Genomic DNA, 17,570 nt, shown 5'->3' with positions numbered 1-17,570 from the left:
TCAGAGCACCTACATCTTATTGGCTGGGACAGGACTCATCCCTTTCCCCCACAGTGATCTCTAGTCCACCTTTGCCAGCTGGCCCCGCTGTCACAGTGCCCAAGCTTTGGACTGTGAGCTCAAAAATGCCCCATGACAGCAAACAGGATAGTGCGGACTCCAGACTCTGCCACGAGTCACAGGTACAAGGCAAGTCTCTTGACCTCTCAGGAGCTCAAACAGTCAGTTCATTATAAAAAATGGGATTTCCTCTTCTCCCCCTGAAATAACAATGTTCTCAAAAGCAAACACAAACCCACAAAGAAACCATGATTAAGATAAGGATTAAATTCCTTAAAAAAAACCCAAACAAAAACAACAACAAAACACCAAAAAAAACAGATCCAGGCATTATTGTGTTTTTTTGTGGTCAGCTTTCATTGTTTCTGTTGTGTTCTGAATCACAGGGTGTGTCTTGCCCAAGAATATGTCCCTGATGAGCTAATAGAGATGGATATAAAACTGTGGCCTAATAGCCTTTACCTCTAGGTTATACTGCTGTCATAGATGTTTCTCAGGTCATGCCCATGCAGTCACAAGGGATTTCTTCCACATTGTAGGAGCTGTGCAGCCTCCCCTTGTCCACGGCTGTCAGCTTAGGTTTTGTGCTCCTCTGAGTATGCCTGCACGCTCCCAGTTTGGACTTGACTCATGTCCAGCTGGCTCAGAGCAGCAGACAGAAGCCTTTCTTTGTCAGCCTGACAAAAGATGTGCCATTAAAATAAAAATGCATAGCAAGAGGAGAAGAACAGAACTGTGACCTGCCAAGCTGATCTGCTTTGAAAAGGAAAGCAAGAACATACTGCCGTGTACTCTTGGTGAAATTTTCCCTGGTCAGTAGAGTTGAGAGTGTGTCGGAGAATAGATGGACTTTGTCATAAATCTGCATCTGTATCAGGCCAGACTAAACTGCAGACTTCCCAAAGCCCATGGGCTAGTTCGTGTTGGATCACCTAGAGTGGTGTTCACTATCTATAACATCAAATTCTGAGCTGACTTTACAAGATCAGATCATTTATTTAAGCTTCCAAAGACAGCAGCACTTTTTATCTACAGTGGAAAACTATCAGCTCTGTAGTGAGCAAGACCTGTTCTCTCACGCATAGATTTAATAAGTGGCTCCAGTGTTGTAGCCTTTTCAAGAAATGTTAAACTGAAATTAAGCTTTAAGGTGAATTTTCAGTATTTAAAGTAATTATTTAGTTGAGCTTAGAATGAGATCTCTAGAATGCAAGCAAGATAGAGCATTATTTCACTTCTAAATGTATTGATTTTACACTGGAGGAGGGGAATAAAAGACTGAGGAAGGAAGATTAAAAGGAGCTGCTGGCTGCAGCATCTGAACAGCTCTGGTGCTAGCCCTGAGCTCTCATTATGCTTGCCTCCAGCCAAATCACTTTGTGCTCTGATACTGCTGTAGCTCCCAAGCTGACCAGGGTCAGGCTGTCAATACTTGGATAGAAGACCTCAAAGCAGCACTTACTCGCTGAAGAAAATACTGATAATGATTTTGTACCAGGCATCTGCTCTCCTGAAGTGCAGCCAATACAGTGCTGGCTGGCTGAGTGCCGGGCATTGGGTTTTAGACATTGTGAGAATGTAAGGGCTCAGCCACTGTTATTGTGATTGTTGGTTGTTATCTGAGCTCTGAGGGGCTTTAACTGAGAGTGGGCTCCCACTTGCCTAAATATAGTGTAAGTGTTGTATATGTGGGAATGCTTGTGCCCCAGCGAGCATAAAGACAAGCTGTGGGAGAATAGAGGACACAATTCAGTTCTCCATTGACAGCAATTAGGAAAGGTCTGTTGGTCCTAACAGGATTAGTCTTTCACCCAGAGAACATCTAACACATGGTATAAAGTAAACTGGTGTGTTGCTTCCTAACTGTGGCTCTCTGTTTACTGACCTCCTGTTAACCCTTCCCAACACAGAATCCCAGTGTTGGGATTCTTCCCCCTGATAAGTTCCTGCCTCCTAGATGCTGTTTTCCTGTTGTGTTCCCTCTCTTCTCTTCCTTCTCCCCTCCCACCTCACATGCATCCTCTGGGGCCTGCAGCAGCAGGAGGATGAATAGAGTGCCAAAACTTCTGCAGTGGCAGTAACAGAAATTGGAGGATGGAGGAAAGAGCAAGCAAGGTCTTTTGCAGGATCCAGACTAGCCCTTCATGCCTGGGAGAGGGCACAGCATGGAAAAGGAATTGCTAGATTTCATTGCCAGCTATTTAAATCATGCAGACAGCAAACCTAATCTCAAAAAACTGACAGTGCAGATCATCAGATTTAAAGGAAGACTACTGGCAACCACTCATACCATGTCATGGTAGACTTCCAGCATGGATAATCTAACTTGGTCTGTTAAATATACTGTTGTTTAAATTCTTTCTTACTGACCATGTGCTCATGTGCACAACTGTCTTGAGAACTGACTAACTGCACTGCTGCTACTGACTGAGAAATCATGGTAATACCTGTATTTCTGTACCATTACCTGAAACAATTGCTTCTCTTTCTTGTGTATTGCAGAGTTCTTTGTAGACCTGGACTCAGTGATGGGACCCTTAACACAACACAGCAGTATGACCAATCTGGTTCGTTATGTTCGCCAGGGACTCCACTGGCTCCGCATTGAGGCTCATTTGTTGTAGTGACTGCTGCCCTGTCCATAACATCCCCATTCTTCTACCTCTACCAGCGCAGAGACGATCACTGGTGGAACTCCACTCATTTTTGGAAGTTTATTCATGTAACTTCATTTTTATTGCCTTTTTTAATATCCTATCTATTGGAAGTAGAAGTCACCATAAAAGAAACTTACGACTCAAGAGCAGTATGTGTTGTACCATCTAATCATTTTCGACAATTTTCTATGCCTTGTGTCTCCTGGATCCTGCCATCCTTATGTGCTTTATGGAACGGTACATTCCCTGCAGTATTGTTTTAAGTCCATGCTGCCTTCAAGTGAAAACTAAAAAGCACTTTGAGAAGATATGGATTCCTGAGAAATAGTACAAAGCGTCTTAAATATTTGAGGGTATATATGAGAAGTCCCTTTTGAAATAAATTAGTAGAAGTTATAGCTATTCATTCAAAATCATCTTCTGAACCTGAACCAAACTTTTCGACGCTTAATTCTGGCATCTTTACCTGACTCAGTACATTCCTAAGATTTCATACTTCCTATAGGTTTAATCTCTAAAAGAGAATATTGAATATCTTACAGGTACATAATGTAAGATCACCAAAGGTGTTAAGAGGTAAAAGGTTGAAGGAATGCCTCATTAAAAAATGATGACACACTATGCAATGAGGTTTTGATATTCCATTCTTCCTGTTTATTGTTGGCTTAATAATTTCAGTAGGCAGCAGAATTTATTGCAGTTTTTAGGCAGTTTCAAAATATTAGCTTTCTTAGTCTTATCTACCATTCCTATACTAAATCTGTGAATTTTCATTCTGTTTTACTGTTTAGTCTCAAACAAATACTCATCCAAGATTTTTCTTCATAGAACAATTTCTCCTTGCATAGTGACTCACTGAAAGCAGATTTTAACAGGACTGCTGCACTCTAAGCTTTGATGTTGTATGTAAAAGTCCATTAATAAGTGTATGCAGATTCTTCATGAAACTCTTTAGAAGTTTAACTAACCAGCTACTGTTGAAACATTATAATTCCATGTGGCATCAATTTTCACCTGTTTTGTTTATTTCAGAGCACTAGAAACGAACAGTATTATCTTGCTATCTTGAAAACAATGTCAAATTAAATAAAATCACCAGATTTACCCAAAAGCAATATAACATTTGTTTAATAATGGCCATGAATACTTCAGTCAGTTTACCTATTTTCCAAGCTCTGCATCTGTTTACCCATGCTGTCATGTTTTGGACCATTCCTCTAATGCGTGAATAATAATGAGACAATTCAGATAGAATTTCAAAGCAATTGTGAATAAATTGCACCATTTCACATTTGCTCTTTCCTCTTATTTTTTCGCTCTTATAAACTGCACTGCTCTTCTGGTGCCACTGCAAGAAGCGCTGGTGCATGAAACAAAACAAAATGAATTTATATCAATAATTCACAGGACTTTAAATGGTCTCATCTCATTCTTGATATAACACCTACATACCTTAGTGAACTGTAAATTCCATTTCTATAAACAGAAAATGCTCATAGCAATGTAAATATTATTCTGTCTCATCTCATTGAAATAATACAATATGTGTATTAAATGCCATCCAGATATTAGTTAATTGCAATTACCTTCTGCTATATAAACCTGTATATCCTTTAATCTAGTGAGTTATTGGATTCTACTCACTGGGTTGTGACCAGATAAATAGGACAAATTTGCATTTAAAAGGTTCAGACTGTTACAATTTTTAGAGCAGGCCTTGGATATTTGCAATAAGAGCAGTTTAAGGACTCTGCCCAATGCACATTTAAGACAAACATTTCTCTAGCTGTTGTATATTAGCTCCCTGTAGTACTACCTTTTCTTAAAAGTCAATAATTCCTAACATTTTATTCCACAGGGCTGCATTGTAAACATAGCCAACGTGCATCATTAGAGAAATCATCTAGTTTAGGGTTTTCTGCGAAGGACATTTGCAGAACACCCACATCCTGTATTATCTGCACATTCCTGTTCCTGAAGTGGTCGATACACCCTTATCTGTTCTCTGAGGGTTTCAGTAACGGGGCTGAAACCTGAATCTGATAGCATTTGTCACGCTGATTCTGGCCCCAGCACCTAATGAATGAATAAAACCACGACAGTGAAAACTATTGAGAAATATAGATGAAAGGTGGTTGTTGGAGTTTTTTAAAAAAAAAAAAAAACTAAGCATTTGAAATACTTTTTTTAACAGGTTGGGTACTTGAAATGAAGTAGTGTTGGGCTGGTTTTGTCATAAGCCAGAGTTTCCCATTCTTTTTGCAAGTAACCATTTAGTCTAATTAAGTGCATTGTCGTCACTTGTTACTTTAATGTAGACTGAAACCCCAGACTTCCATGCATTTAAGATGGATAGCTGTGTCTTGAAAGACAGTCTTCAGACACAGGACTGTTCAGGGTTAGCTGCAGTCACTCAGTGAAGACAATATATTATCTTTCCCCTGTTGCTTGTGGTAAACAGGCTCCTATCTCTACATTTACCCCGTGCTCACAGTCTTTTGCTTAAACAGCTTAAGGAATTAGCCCACCTGATTTTGTATCCTGTGACTTAGGCTGAAATGTATTCTGAATCAATGGCATGATTATAGTAAGTCCAGCAGTCAAGTCTAGGATCACAAGCCAACTTACTGTTTAGCAGTCTTGTTTCAAAAGCGGCTTAGAAACAAATTAAATATGGAGAGTGAATTACCGTCTTATCCCTGGGGATGATGCTTCTTTTGGGTTAGTTATTAAGGATTACTGCACTTTTACAGGGACTGTATTCATCTTATTTCAATTGCCAACATGTCATCTTTGTGGAATCATTTTACCCCTTAAAATATTACTTCCAGCAGAGTTAATCAAATGAGATTGTTTGTTTGTTTCAGTCCATAGGGAAGCAGCATGTCTGTGCTTTGGCATTGGCTTTGTCTGTGCTTAACACTGCCCAATTCAGGCTTTCAAACTCATGAACCAAGCACCAAAAATTACAAGATTGGCTTAAAATTGTGGTTAGGTTTTGTTTGCTTTTTTTTTAAATAAACTCTTTGGTTCTTGTATTGCCCTCTGGATACGGAGCTTTGGGACTGATTTTACGACACATTTTCAGGCATTTTCCAAGCATGACTAGGGCCGGAAATGGCACATTTGTTTTTAATAGTGATAAACGGGGGACAGTGATGTAATCTCCTGTTTTCGGCAGCTGGGATTTAAGAAGGATGCCAAGCTTCATTAAAAAATTGCCAGAACTGACAAGACTGCCATTTGTGACCCATGCCTGGGGAGGTTTGGAGCAGTGTCAGTAGTTCAGCAGCGAGGGGATCAGGCCAGTGAAGGGCTAAACTCAAGAGTTTGGGGAGCTCCATGAGTACAAGATCCAAGGGCAGCAAAGTGCTAAGTGCTCAAGCGAGGCATTTGCATAGCACTTAACCTCCATGTCAAGGGCTACAGCAGGTCTTAAGTGAAGTATTTGATAGTGTGCGGGCAGAATATCCTGCTCCAAGTGCAGTGAGTATCTCCAGCCATATGATGTGGTTTAGGTGCTCAAGAGCAGGGATGGAAGGAAAGCCTTTTTGTTGATAGTGTTGGTGGCAACTTTTACAGCTTGCTTGTTATAGCTTCATTTCACTTTTTCTTAAATGTTCTCTGGACTTTTAATTATTTAAATACTCTGTGAATATACTGTCTCGTTTATAAATTATCACCTTTGAAAGATAGGAGCAGGTCTGTTGATAGTTATGTGGAGCTTTTTAAAAATAACATTGTTGATTCTCATTTCTCCTAAGGAAACAAAAACTGAGAATTGAATCTGTACCTTAATTTCCATGCTTTTTTTTAAATTTCACAGATTTCATTATGTTCTTCTGTTATAACAGTTTAGATTCAGTGATGTTTTTGGGTACATTGGAAGAAATATTTTCAGCATGTTTTTAGCAGCATTTAATGCTGTCTATCCAATCATTAGTTTTGTGAGTGCAACTTAGCAGATAGCAAAGATGGGGCTGGTAAGGATTCTGACTTAAGTGTTAACATATTTTTGGCTTTGAGTGCAGGAGAAACTCCACTACTATACAGCATTGAAGTAAGCACGTGTGTGTGTGTGTGTGTGTGTGTGTGTGTGTGTGTGTGTACACCTGTACGTGGATTTGCAACAGAAAGTCCTTTTTTATTACTTCATAGCACAGAAAAAAATATGTGGTAGGTGTAAACAGAAAACACTCTTACCACTGCTGGTGGTAGTGGCATTATTCAAGTGTTCCTCTGTAGTATGTGGTAGTCCTGTTTGCACCTACTGCCTCTTGCAGGCAATGAAAGGTGTGGCAGAAAGTAGCAAAAACTCTGTCATCATGGTCCTGCGGTTCCTGAAGTCAGTGTCACAACTGAATGTGCTGTCAACATACTGTTATTCAGGTTAACTCATGTCTTGAAGTTTTAAGAAAGACAAAATATTTCACAAGTCACCAAAGACAATGAATTTGTCATTCTGAAGCAAGAGTAGGAATGTCCCATCCGCAGGCAGGCTGCAGACCAAGAGGTCATTGCAAAGGCCCTTTGCCTCTCACAGCATCTCGCTGACCTCACCCAAGGGCACAGAGTGAGGCAAAGGGAATGAACATGAGAAATCAGTCCACTGTCCTTATGGCATCTTCCAGCTTTATTTTACATACTACTTTATAAATACAAATAAAACAAGTCTTCTTCATGGTGGGAGAGTTCAGTCCCTCTTGGACTTCCATGATATAACTACAGCACTATACACACCAATGCATATATGTCTAATGAGAGATATATAGATGTATAGATATATATATGTAATATGTATCTCACTAGATATAGTGGTATATTTCAATTACATCACTTGCTTTTTAGCCTACAGGTATAGGCTAAAAGCTGTTATGCTCTCTTTCATTACTGAAACCTCCCTGCCACCAAATGTATGATGTTCCTGCCTGACTCAGAGAGCAGTCATCTTCTCTCTGATATTTTTGTCAGACTTGCCTTTCTGAGGGACTCAGTAGCTTTACTTAAGCCATTTTGTTTCAGAGATGTTTTGTCTTCCAAAATCAGTGATTCTGATCATTTCACACCAGTTTAAACCCCTAGTGGCAGCTGCTGAAGTCAGGATAGGTTGAGTTCAGATCTTGTGTACAGTCACGGGGATAATGTGGCTCTGCAGACAGAGATGAGAGCAAATTCAGGTGCAGATGAATTGCTGCATAACACTGGTGTCAGAGGAGAGTCAAACCTGTGGTGATAAGCTGTTTCCAGGACCACAGGGTATGTAGCAACATGTCAGGCAGCTCACTGGCACTGTGATCTTGTTAGGCAATTAAAGATACCAAAAGTGGTTTGAAGGAACTGGGGCAAGTTGGTGTGGTCTGGCATTATGAATTTAACCTGTGTGTGCTTCTTGGGAAAGGGGAATCATTACTGCTGCTATGTCCTGCAAAATAATACCTATACCATGATATCCTATAAAATCAGAATACGGCACCATCCCATCCAATTGCCCCCCCCCCCCCCCCCGCGTGCCACTACACATCATAGAGAGCTAATGCTTGTCACTGTCAAGAAGTCACCATATGGTTAAACGATTCTTTTTACAGCTCCAGCAAGTAGCAAGCCCAGGGGCCGTTGCCAGCTCCAGTAGCAATGTGTGACCTGATGTTGCCCACCACAGACTGTGGAGCCACACAGAGCTTTCTGAGCCCTCAGTCTACTCTGGGTGTTGAACTGCTACAGGTCTCTGTGGTTTGAATCCACACATAGCCCTATCCGCTGTACTGGGGGCCCGGTGCTGTGCCCAGCAGGATTGAGGGACCCCAGCCCCACCACCTGGTTGCAGCAGAGCTGTGGCTCTGCATTTCTTTCAGGTCTGCAGCTGCAGAAGGGACAGGGATTTGAGCACTTACTTGTGCTTGCACTCTATCTGGAAATGCCAAACGAGTTGCTGGGAGCTGTGCACAAAGTAACAGCACAGAACTCGGGCAATATCCACTGTATGCAGAATTGCAATTTAAATTGTAGTGTCCACAGGACCACTCATGCTTACAGGACTCATAAAAGTCATATGATGCCAGTCATAAAAGTCACATGAGTGGGCAGTGCAGCTGTTTGAGACTTGCTTTCTTCTTAGATTTGAAATGAGTGCCTCTCTGTGTAAGTTCTGTAAGCTCTCTGTGCTGGATATAAGTTTACTCGCAGTTGTGTGAGTGTCACCCTGTTGTAATACCTTTGAAACATCCCACAAGTATAGATAACCCTAATTTCCACTCACTTATTTTCTTCTCTGAATTAAAAGGAAGATCAGATTCTGAAGTGAACTTCATTGTTCTATTGGACAACCATAGCTACAATGGACAAAACTTTGAGCTAAACAAATGCAAAATAAATTGGCTCACTTGTGGGATTCATGGCACCAAATTCTGCTGTCATGTGGTAATAATGCAGGTCTTACAGAGCTTGCTGACTACTGTTTATCAAAGGAGAAGTTGGTTAACAAAAATGGCATAGCATCACTGGAGTTACCTTTGTTAGGCCAGAACTACTTCAGTTGCATTAACCCAATTAATTGAATGGAATTACACCCAGTTTTGTTCTGGCTGAGCACTCACCTCACTGAAAGTAGTTCAAGGTCTCTGGAGTAGTGCTGGAATAGCTGCAAGCAGACTTGCTCTTCAACCAGACCATATGTTGACTCAGCCCTTGCTCAGGGAAACCACCATTGACTTCAGTGACAAGTAACACGGCGTTATGGACATGGAGAAGCTTTGAACCACTGGCAGGAGGCATTTACCCTTGAATGAAGCAACACAAAAGTTTTGTTTGTAACCGAGGTGGAGTAAAAGTTCCTCAGCTGGTGTAAACTGGTATAGGAGTACTGATTTTAGTGGAGTTAATCCAATATGCACACACTGAGGAGCAAGCCCTCTAACCCCAGACTAATTTTTGCCAGTATATCTTTATGCAGATAAACTCCCAAAGCTTTTATCATCATGCCTTTTTACTGATCATGCCAATGAAATGATTGATGTACCATAATCCTTGCTTGTAAGGAAATACTGTACTTTGCAAATCTATGCAGTATACAGCACATCATAAAAGTGCTTTAGACCACACAGTCTGGAAAAGTGGTATCAGAAACTAGACTAACAGAGCAGCCTTTTATCTGATGTCGATTACACTTCACTCTGCACTTCCAGCACGGAGTTTTACATACAGACTGAATGATGGCTGCACGTTTGTGATGACTGTGGGCCGAAGCTTCAAACTGATGTGCCTCTAAGTAGCTCCGTAGATGTCAGTGCTGATTTACACCAGCTGAAAAACTAGTTCTCTCCCTTTTCATACTGTGCTGCATACCCTAATGCAGCTTTATAAATGCACACTGAAGCTGAGTGTATATTGAACTATTCTGATTCAGCACCAGATAATCCCTGTTAAAAGAATTGGAGGGTAATTTCTGCCTGCCACCTAGACTTGCATATGTTTTGGTTTTAACTAAAAGGCATGTTGCTATTTCATTACCTCCCAGTTTAAATATTTACTGGCATCAGCATTAGCTTGCATAGAAAACTGGCAAATAAATTCAAGCACATCATAAATGCTCTCAGTCTAGAGATGGAATCTGTTGCTTTAGTTCAAGACATTGCAGGCTAAAGTGGTTTTTCTAAGCCAAATGGGTTCTGTACATTTAAAAGTCATGGCAAAAACTTATCTAGGCCCAATTCTGCTGTTCCTTCCTGAGCATCCTAATTGGTGGGTTGCCCCACTGAAGTCCACAGAAGTAGCTGTGTGGATTAGTGCTCAGCACACAGCTTGCAGAATCAGGCCCTGAATATGTAAGGTTGCTGCAGTCAGGGGGTTAATTTTAGCCATATGTATCATTTGGGGGCACTTAAAAATTATGTACATTTTATCCAAGCTGACAGTCCTTGTATTTCCATAAAATATTGTATAATTTATTCCTGTTTGTATTTTTGACATCTCTGGATTGCATATCTTCTACTGAATCTTAAATGCTGTGGTTTTTTTAAAACCCACATCCAAAAGTTCTAGGACATATCATCACAGAATATGAAAACAAGTCAAAGATCTGGTGATGTTTTGCTTTGGTTTTGAGCTCTCCTTCAATTTGTGCTTTGTCTTTGCCTGTAGTACTCCCAGGATTTTTTTAATGGCTCAGTTCAATCCAAGTTACTTCCTGTCTTCTGAAAAAAAAAAAGGAAAATACAACTACGGTTCAGGAAAACTAAACCTGACAAACTCAGTGGGTGTTTGTTCTTTCTGGCTGTCCTGGTTTTTTTAACCCTGCCATGTTGGGAGTAGGCTGGTGTGTGTGTTCTCTTACCCACCATTTCTGACTGTTGTGGCAATTACTATTTTTTTTCTTGTGTGTGTGTGTGTGTATGCGCATGTATAATTAACCAAAATATCAGGAAAATTTATATATGCTTTCTTCTGGTTCCTGGAAATAGAGCAACATTATGACCTTATGGTCTTCCAGCAAAAGTCAGATTTAATTTCTACATTGCAGTGCAACTTAATTAGCTATTGGAATTAGATTATGGTTTACTAAATGGCCTTTTACCTTACGTTTTTATGTTCTTACTTTTTATTTACTATTGAAGTAGCCTTTTTTTTTTCTCTCATGTGTGCAAGTATCATATCAATAATCATTGCAATTCCACAAGGTGTCTTTGTTCTGAACAAGCATGTTATTCTTGTAAAGTTTTAAGTATAAGTTAAGATGTTTTGTACAGACCAAGGTAACTGTTAAAATGTCAAGCAATTACTGAAATGTTGTATAGTTATAAAAGTTTTCTTTTGCTTTATATGTATAAAATTGTATCTTGCCTGTTTTGCTTTGTATTTCCAACGTGTTGCACAATTATGCATTTTGTTTACATTTGTTCCTTCTTCAGAAAAAAAATAACAGTAATACTTTATGTACAAACATTTTAAATGTACTTTTGTTGTTTTTAAACACAATGTCTCTGTATAAATAATATTGGTTGAACTGGTACATTCGTGTCTCTCATAGAGGGATTAATTATACTGCCAGTGCATTGAATTATTTAAAAAAAAAGTAAAATAAAATTTTTATGAAAATGTAACCCATTTTATCACTATAAATTATTCTGTCTTCTGCTATTTTCTCATTCTCCTCCCAGGATACAATAAGTATGGTACAGTAAGTACTGTTTGTGGGAGAGCTGTCATTGGTTTTAATTTTTAATCAATGTGTTTGTGTCATTGTGGCAACGTAAAATGACTTGATGTTAGAAAATAATGCAGTGCCGATACCAGCTGTGAGGTAACAGGATCAATAGTGTGCTTTCCCCTTCCCTGAGGGGCCTCAGCTGCAAGACAGCAGCCTAAATCCTGTCTGTCCCAAACCCAACCTAAAGAGCAGAGGGGCCAGGCTTCAAAGGAGGGTTTTTTGGTTGCTGCTGACAAGCAGCCCAAGGCTCCAGCGTGACTAAAGTGGTGCAATTCAGCGGCTGACCCTCAGCGCAGGGTGCGTTTGTCCCCAGGGGTTCCCCGGAATGACAAAACTGGAAACGCCAGGTTTTAAATCATTGCTGCAGAAATAGCTCTGAGAGGCAGTGCCAAGAATACCCGCTCAAAAGAGATGTAACAGGCTCTCAGGAGATGCTGAGCAGCATGTGATGCGGCTGCCCGGCATGCGAGGCTGAGCGCTCGGTGTGGAGCAGCTGAGGTCAAGGTGTCGCTGGGGAGAGACAATCACAGCGCTCCCAGCACAGAGTCCATCTCGGGCCACTGTCTCCAAGCTAAAGAAGTCATCGCTGTGCTTGTCTCTGTGGCCCCTCACACTTATAGTCCTGCTTAAAACATCTCCATCTGAGTCTGGAGAGTTGCATGCGCTGGAGGTGCTGCAGGGAGGCACAGCTGGAGGCGGCCGGCAGGGACAGCTGAGCCCAGGCAGTGTCGGGGATGGGACTGGTGAGCCTGGAATTGCGGAAGGATGCCTGGAGAGCCGTACCAATAGGTGTGAGTCTGGATTTGAGCCCGAGTATCTATTGTAACGTCCCGCTTAGAACAGAGGGTCAGTAGCTGATAGCTTCCGCTTTCTCAGCACCACTCTGACCACATGGGCAGATTTAAGGCTCTCTGGTCTGACCAGGCTGCAGCTTTTTTCTAGAGTTCATCATCACACTTGTATGAATGGTTACCTGTAAAGCAGGTGCTGGAGCCCCAGTCCTTCTAAGATGTAAGTCACTTCAGAAGAAAATCTGGAATGGGGTATTTGGAGCTCACTTTGACACTGGTACCAATTTTGTGTTCAAGGAGCCAGAAAGCATCTCTGAATATCTCAGAGAGAGACATTTTTTGGGTCACTTGGAGGAAAGGTAGGTGTAATGCTGTACCATTTACTCCCTGAGTCCTTTGCATCCTCTGGGTGTGCCCAAAACCAGCTTGAAGCTTGACTTCAGACTGGCAGCTCATGTCATTCCCTGCATGTGCAACCTTGTAATCAGCTGTGTAGTGTTCTGTGATCCCAGCTATGAATGATGAATGGCTCCACATAAACCTGTGCTATACAGCACTGTTAGTGTGACTTCTAAATTAAAAACAAAAAAAAACACCAAAAAAACAAAACACCAAAACACCCGCTGAAAAAAAAGAAAAAAAAGAGGAGATAATTATTCCTATAGCCAGTACTGGGATTCCCACAGTAGCAAAAAATGCCACCCTGCTTAGTAGAGGGAGAATGTTCTCTCTGAGTACGGCACTCAGGGGTAATAGAAGATGGGCTTTTGGATACTCATTTTCATACACAATTTCACAACAACCTCAGGCAAGGTACTGTGTGCCCTATTCCCCAGCCAAGGAGACATCTTCCCTCCCTCTTTGCTTAGGGCTGAGGCAGTGGATGTTGGTCAGAGCTACGTAAGGCTCAAGTGAGAGATGGAAGCACTACAGTTTGGCAGCCAATTAAGATGATTTAACTGCACAACTCCCTCAGGAATGAATTTGGCCCATGACAAGCTGCTTTAGACCACAGCATGTTTCATTGCCAGCACGAAAGATGAAGAGCTTGTGAAGCCTTATTTATATCTGCAAAGTCTGGCTGGAGCTTCTCATGGTCTGTAGAGCTAAGGAGTGGGAAGCACAGCCTAAATACTGTCACTAAAAGACTGAGATTCGCCAGTGTCTCCTACACTTATGGTCCAGAAGGAAAGCAATGCAGTATCTGCTCCACATAATAGAGAAGAATTTCACTTACCAACTGCATTGCATAATGATTTTAAATATCTTTTATTGGAAAAGGCATGTGTGCGTGGGGGGATCTTTTCACCCCATACTGTGCCCATGCAGCTGGAAGGACTATATTTTAACTAATGTAAATGTGTTCAGCACACAAACCACATGTGAAACTGATGTTATACAGAAGTTCATGGTCATATGAGCTACAGAAGAGTTCCTGTTGATATTTTTAGACATGTATGTAGATTGGACCTTCTGAAAGAGACATGTTCTTCTCTTTTGGAAACCTGTTCACCTATGAGCACATGAGAACAGCCAAACACAAGGGATGAGTCAGTAGGTCAGACCACAGGAACCAGCCTGCAGGAGAACAGATATTGTGTGACATTGGCCTTCCTAGGCCAGAAATATTTGGCAAATTTAGGCAATAACATTAAGCTCGGTTTTCCTCAAGTTACATGTCATTCATCTCTTAAACCAACTTTGGAGTTGTTCTCAGCTGCTTTCTGATTGTTTCTCCCCCATGAGGTTGTCCACTGCCCCGGGAACCTTGTCTGTTTTGCCAGACTCAGCCACAATTTGCAGATGCCTGAAAATGTGATTGCTGCTATTTGTAGGATTTCATGAAGATTCACTCAAGAGTTTACATTTTGAAAGGAAAATCTGAGTGAAAAAGTAGAAACCGCCACCACTACCACCACCATTTGCTCCCCATTTCTCAGCCAGCTCCAGGCAGAGAAGGTTCATCCTTATGGCAAGGGAGTACTGTGAGAAATATGTGTGGTTGGAGGTGATGAAGCCACATGAAAAATGCTTAATTTTCTGCTTTGTGAGAGAGCTGAGTCATGCTGCCAGAGTACCAGGTCCCCTCTACCCTACCACCCTTGATGAAAACTCAGTGCCAACTGCTCTCATTCAGCACAGCAGCTCTAATCTGGTGGGAAAATGAAGCCTCCAAGTGATGCTGCATTTGAAGGGCAGTTCCCACATGCAGCAGGGGCTGCTGGAAAACTCAGCACACCTTGAGTACCCCTTTAGTGCTGACCCCAGACTTTGGGCAGCATCAGGAGACTCAGCTTTCCATCACAAGTAATTTCATCCTCTGAGAGGTGAAACAGCAAATTCTGCAGCACTTCTTTCTTCTTCTGTTTTTTTTTTACATTCCTTTTCTTTTTTTCTTTTTTCTTTTTTTCTTTTTTCTTTTTTTTTTTTTTTTTTTTTTTTTTTTTTTTTTTTGCGGCAGGCAACGCTAAATTTGCAGCCTATCAAGCAGGAGCTAAATAAAAAGGCTGTTATTGTGCTTCAAGCCATCAATTTAAGAGCAATCGCCTATGTGTTCAGGATAGGCTGGCAGGGAATTATCTGCTATGAGAAGCTGCTTGCCAAACAGCCCTGTGAAATTCTGTTGACTTTATCTGTACCTGGAAGTGGATGCAACTTACCCAGTTAAGTGTTGCACTCAGATCTCTAATGCCCTCTGTGATCTGGGAGCTAATTAACCAAGGGAAGACGACTCTAGATGGGTGTCCAGGGCATTCCCAGTGCCACAGCCACCACCCAATGCTGCTGAAGGCCTGAGGCGGAGCTGCTGTTCCTGAATGTTGTCCTACCTGGCTCTACAGAGCTGCAGTGGGAGGCCAAAAATCTGCTGGAGGGGGAGAGCACAAAGGCTGCAAAATCATGACTGGGACAGGATGTGTCTGAGGAGCAATATGGCTGGGAAACTCTGACATGGCATTGAGGAACCATAGAGTACCTGGGAGGAAATGTTTTCTTAAGCAATGTTGCCCAGGCAAGATGACATGATGTCTCTGGCTTGGACTAAGCTGTGTCCGATGAGGCTCTGCCAGCCCCAGGCAGAGACATGAGATTCTCCTTAAGGGCTCCTATGACTAAAAGTTGCTTGAGTGTCCAGAGACTGAATACAGACATTTTGGCAGTAGGCTCTTTTCCACACTACTCAAATAAATCCCTTCCAGGCTCCACAGAGCTGGTGTTGGTTCAAGGACAGACCCATATTCTCCAGACTGCCCCAATGTGATGGTGATGCTAATTAGTTCTGTTCTAGGCAGGAGAGGTCTCCTCCACTGCTCAGTGTAGCAGTTTCCTCTCTCCTCTGACGTCAGTGTCCTTGTCACCGGTGGCACTGGGGATACACAGATCCCCACGACCAGGGCTGTTCCCAGTTTAACCCAGCAGCTGCTGCCCAGCCAAGGGAATGGGTGTGTTCAGCCAGTAGAGGTAAGCTTGAATCAGCACTTCGCAGGTGAAGCTGATGGTATGCTGGTATTCAGAACATTAAAGTAGGTGATGACAATGACTAAAAATCTATGTTTATTAATCAGGTCACCTGATCTCACCACAGTGTCTGTGGGAGAGAGACAGAGCTTGAGCCTAAATCCAGGTTATTTCACACTAACTTAGCATGTCAAATCCCAGGGTAAGTGAAATCAGACTCAGGTCTTCGGTTTTGCAACACCAGCATGAAAAACAATGCAGCTGCACTGACCACTCAGGGTTTATGCAGGCGTAACTATGATTTTCCTGTCAAAACTGGCATATCCCGCCGTGAACGCTGGACTCCAGACCAACAGAAATGTCACCTCCATGTCTCAAGGAGGTATTTCAATCTCAATCATCTCTGAGTCAATCAATGAAAAAAAGCACATTGAGGTTAATAATGAAGCACCATGGGCCAGCTCACAAAGCTCCCAGTGCCTGGCACTGGGGCTGCCGATGCGTTGCCAGCCCATGGCTCAGACCCCGGCTCTCTAATTGCCTCTGCCAGTGCTATCAGCCCCCCAAAGTTGCTGTTTGTGTGTGATTCCAGGAGGGTAATAAATTACCCTGAAGAGCCTGACTCTTCTGTCCCATCCATCTATATCCCTGTGTTACGTTGTTTATGTTAGCATAATCATTTCTCATGGAGAATGTCAATAAATGCTGGAGACAAAAGCAACGCCAACACCACCACCAACAAAGGCCCAACTGCTAAATAATTCCTAGAATGAGTTGTCAGAAACCTTTTATTTACTGATTCCGCGCATTTCATTTATTCCTGGCAGCAGGCCAACCTTTCTGACAGTTAAGATTTATTGATTTAATTGCCTAGGGTAACCATGCAATAAAATCATCTCAAAGATAAATTTTCATGGCACTGTGCAGCACTGAAGTAATTTTTCAAGTGCTATGGCTATATTTCTGCAGGTTACAGGTGCAAAATTTGCTTAAAGCAGAAATGTCTCATTATTGTAACCCCAGCACATCAGTGTGGTCCCTCCTGTGAAACTCCTCTTCTTTCCTTTTCCCCCTCTCCTTTCCCTTTCTTTCTCTGTCTCTGTCTCTTTCTGTATCTCTCCCTGCTCTTTTATTTTTTTAAAAGAGGTACAGCACAGGTCTCTCAGAAAAGAAATTATATTTTCTTAATTGGTTCATATATTCAATGCCCAGGAGAAGAGAAGCTTCAGTTTAATTAGTAGTGGGCTTAGAGGTTATTTACAATGCTATACAGAAGCATTTGTTTCCAGCTGTGAGATGTTTTTAACAGAGGCCTCACAATGTAGCTGATTGCCTTTTGTGACATTATAGTTTATTGAATCTTTAGATCTTTTTATTTACACTGTTAAAGGGCTCATTATACTT

At 41.7% G+C, this 17,570-nt stretch overlaps 1 protein-coding gene across 6 annotated transcripts in view; it reads left to right on the top strand.

The window, feature by feature from the left end:
• AFF2 (ALF transcription elongation factor 2) overlaps positions 1-11,817 on the top strand; it is a 334,844-nt gene extending 323,027 nt beyond the window's left edge. For all 6 annotated transcript variants that reach the window (XM_071569499.1, XM_071569498.1, XM_071569501.1 and 3 more), the window contains one exon: positions 2,563-11,817. In XM_071569499.1, coding sequence (XP_071425600.1) covers positions 2,563-2,684 — 122 coding nt within the window. In that variant the 3' untranslated portion in view covers positions 2,685-11,817. The remainder of the gene's footprint in view (positions 1-2,562) is intronic.
• Positions 11,818-17,570: the final 5,753 nt, after the last annotated feature.

Source organism: Pithys albifrons, chromosome 14 (genome assembly GCF_047495875.1).
Source record: "Pithys albifrons albifrons isolate INPA30051 chromosome 14, PitAlb_v1, whole genome shotgun sequence".
NCBI classification, from domain to species: domain Eukaryota; kingdom Metazoa; phylum Chordata; class Aves; order Passeriformes; family Thamnophilidae; genus Pithys; species Pithys albifrons.
This window is presented reverse-complemented; position numbering and strand designations above follow the sequence as displayed.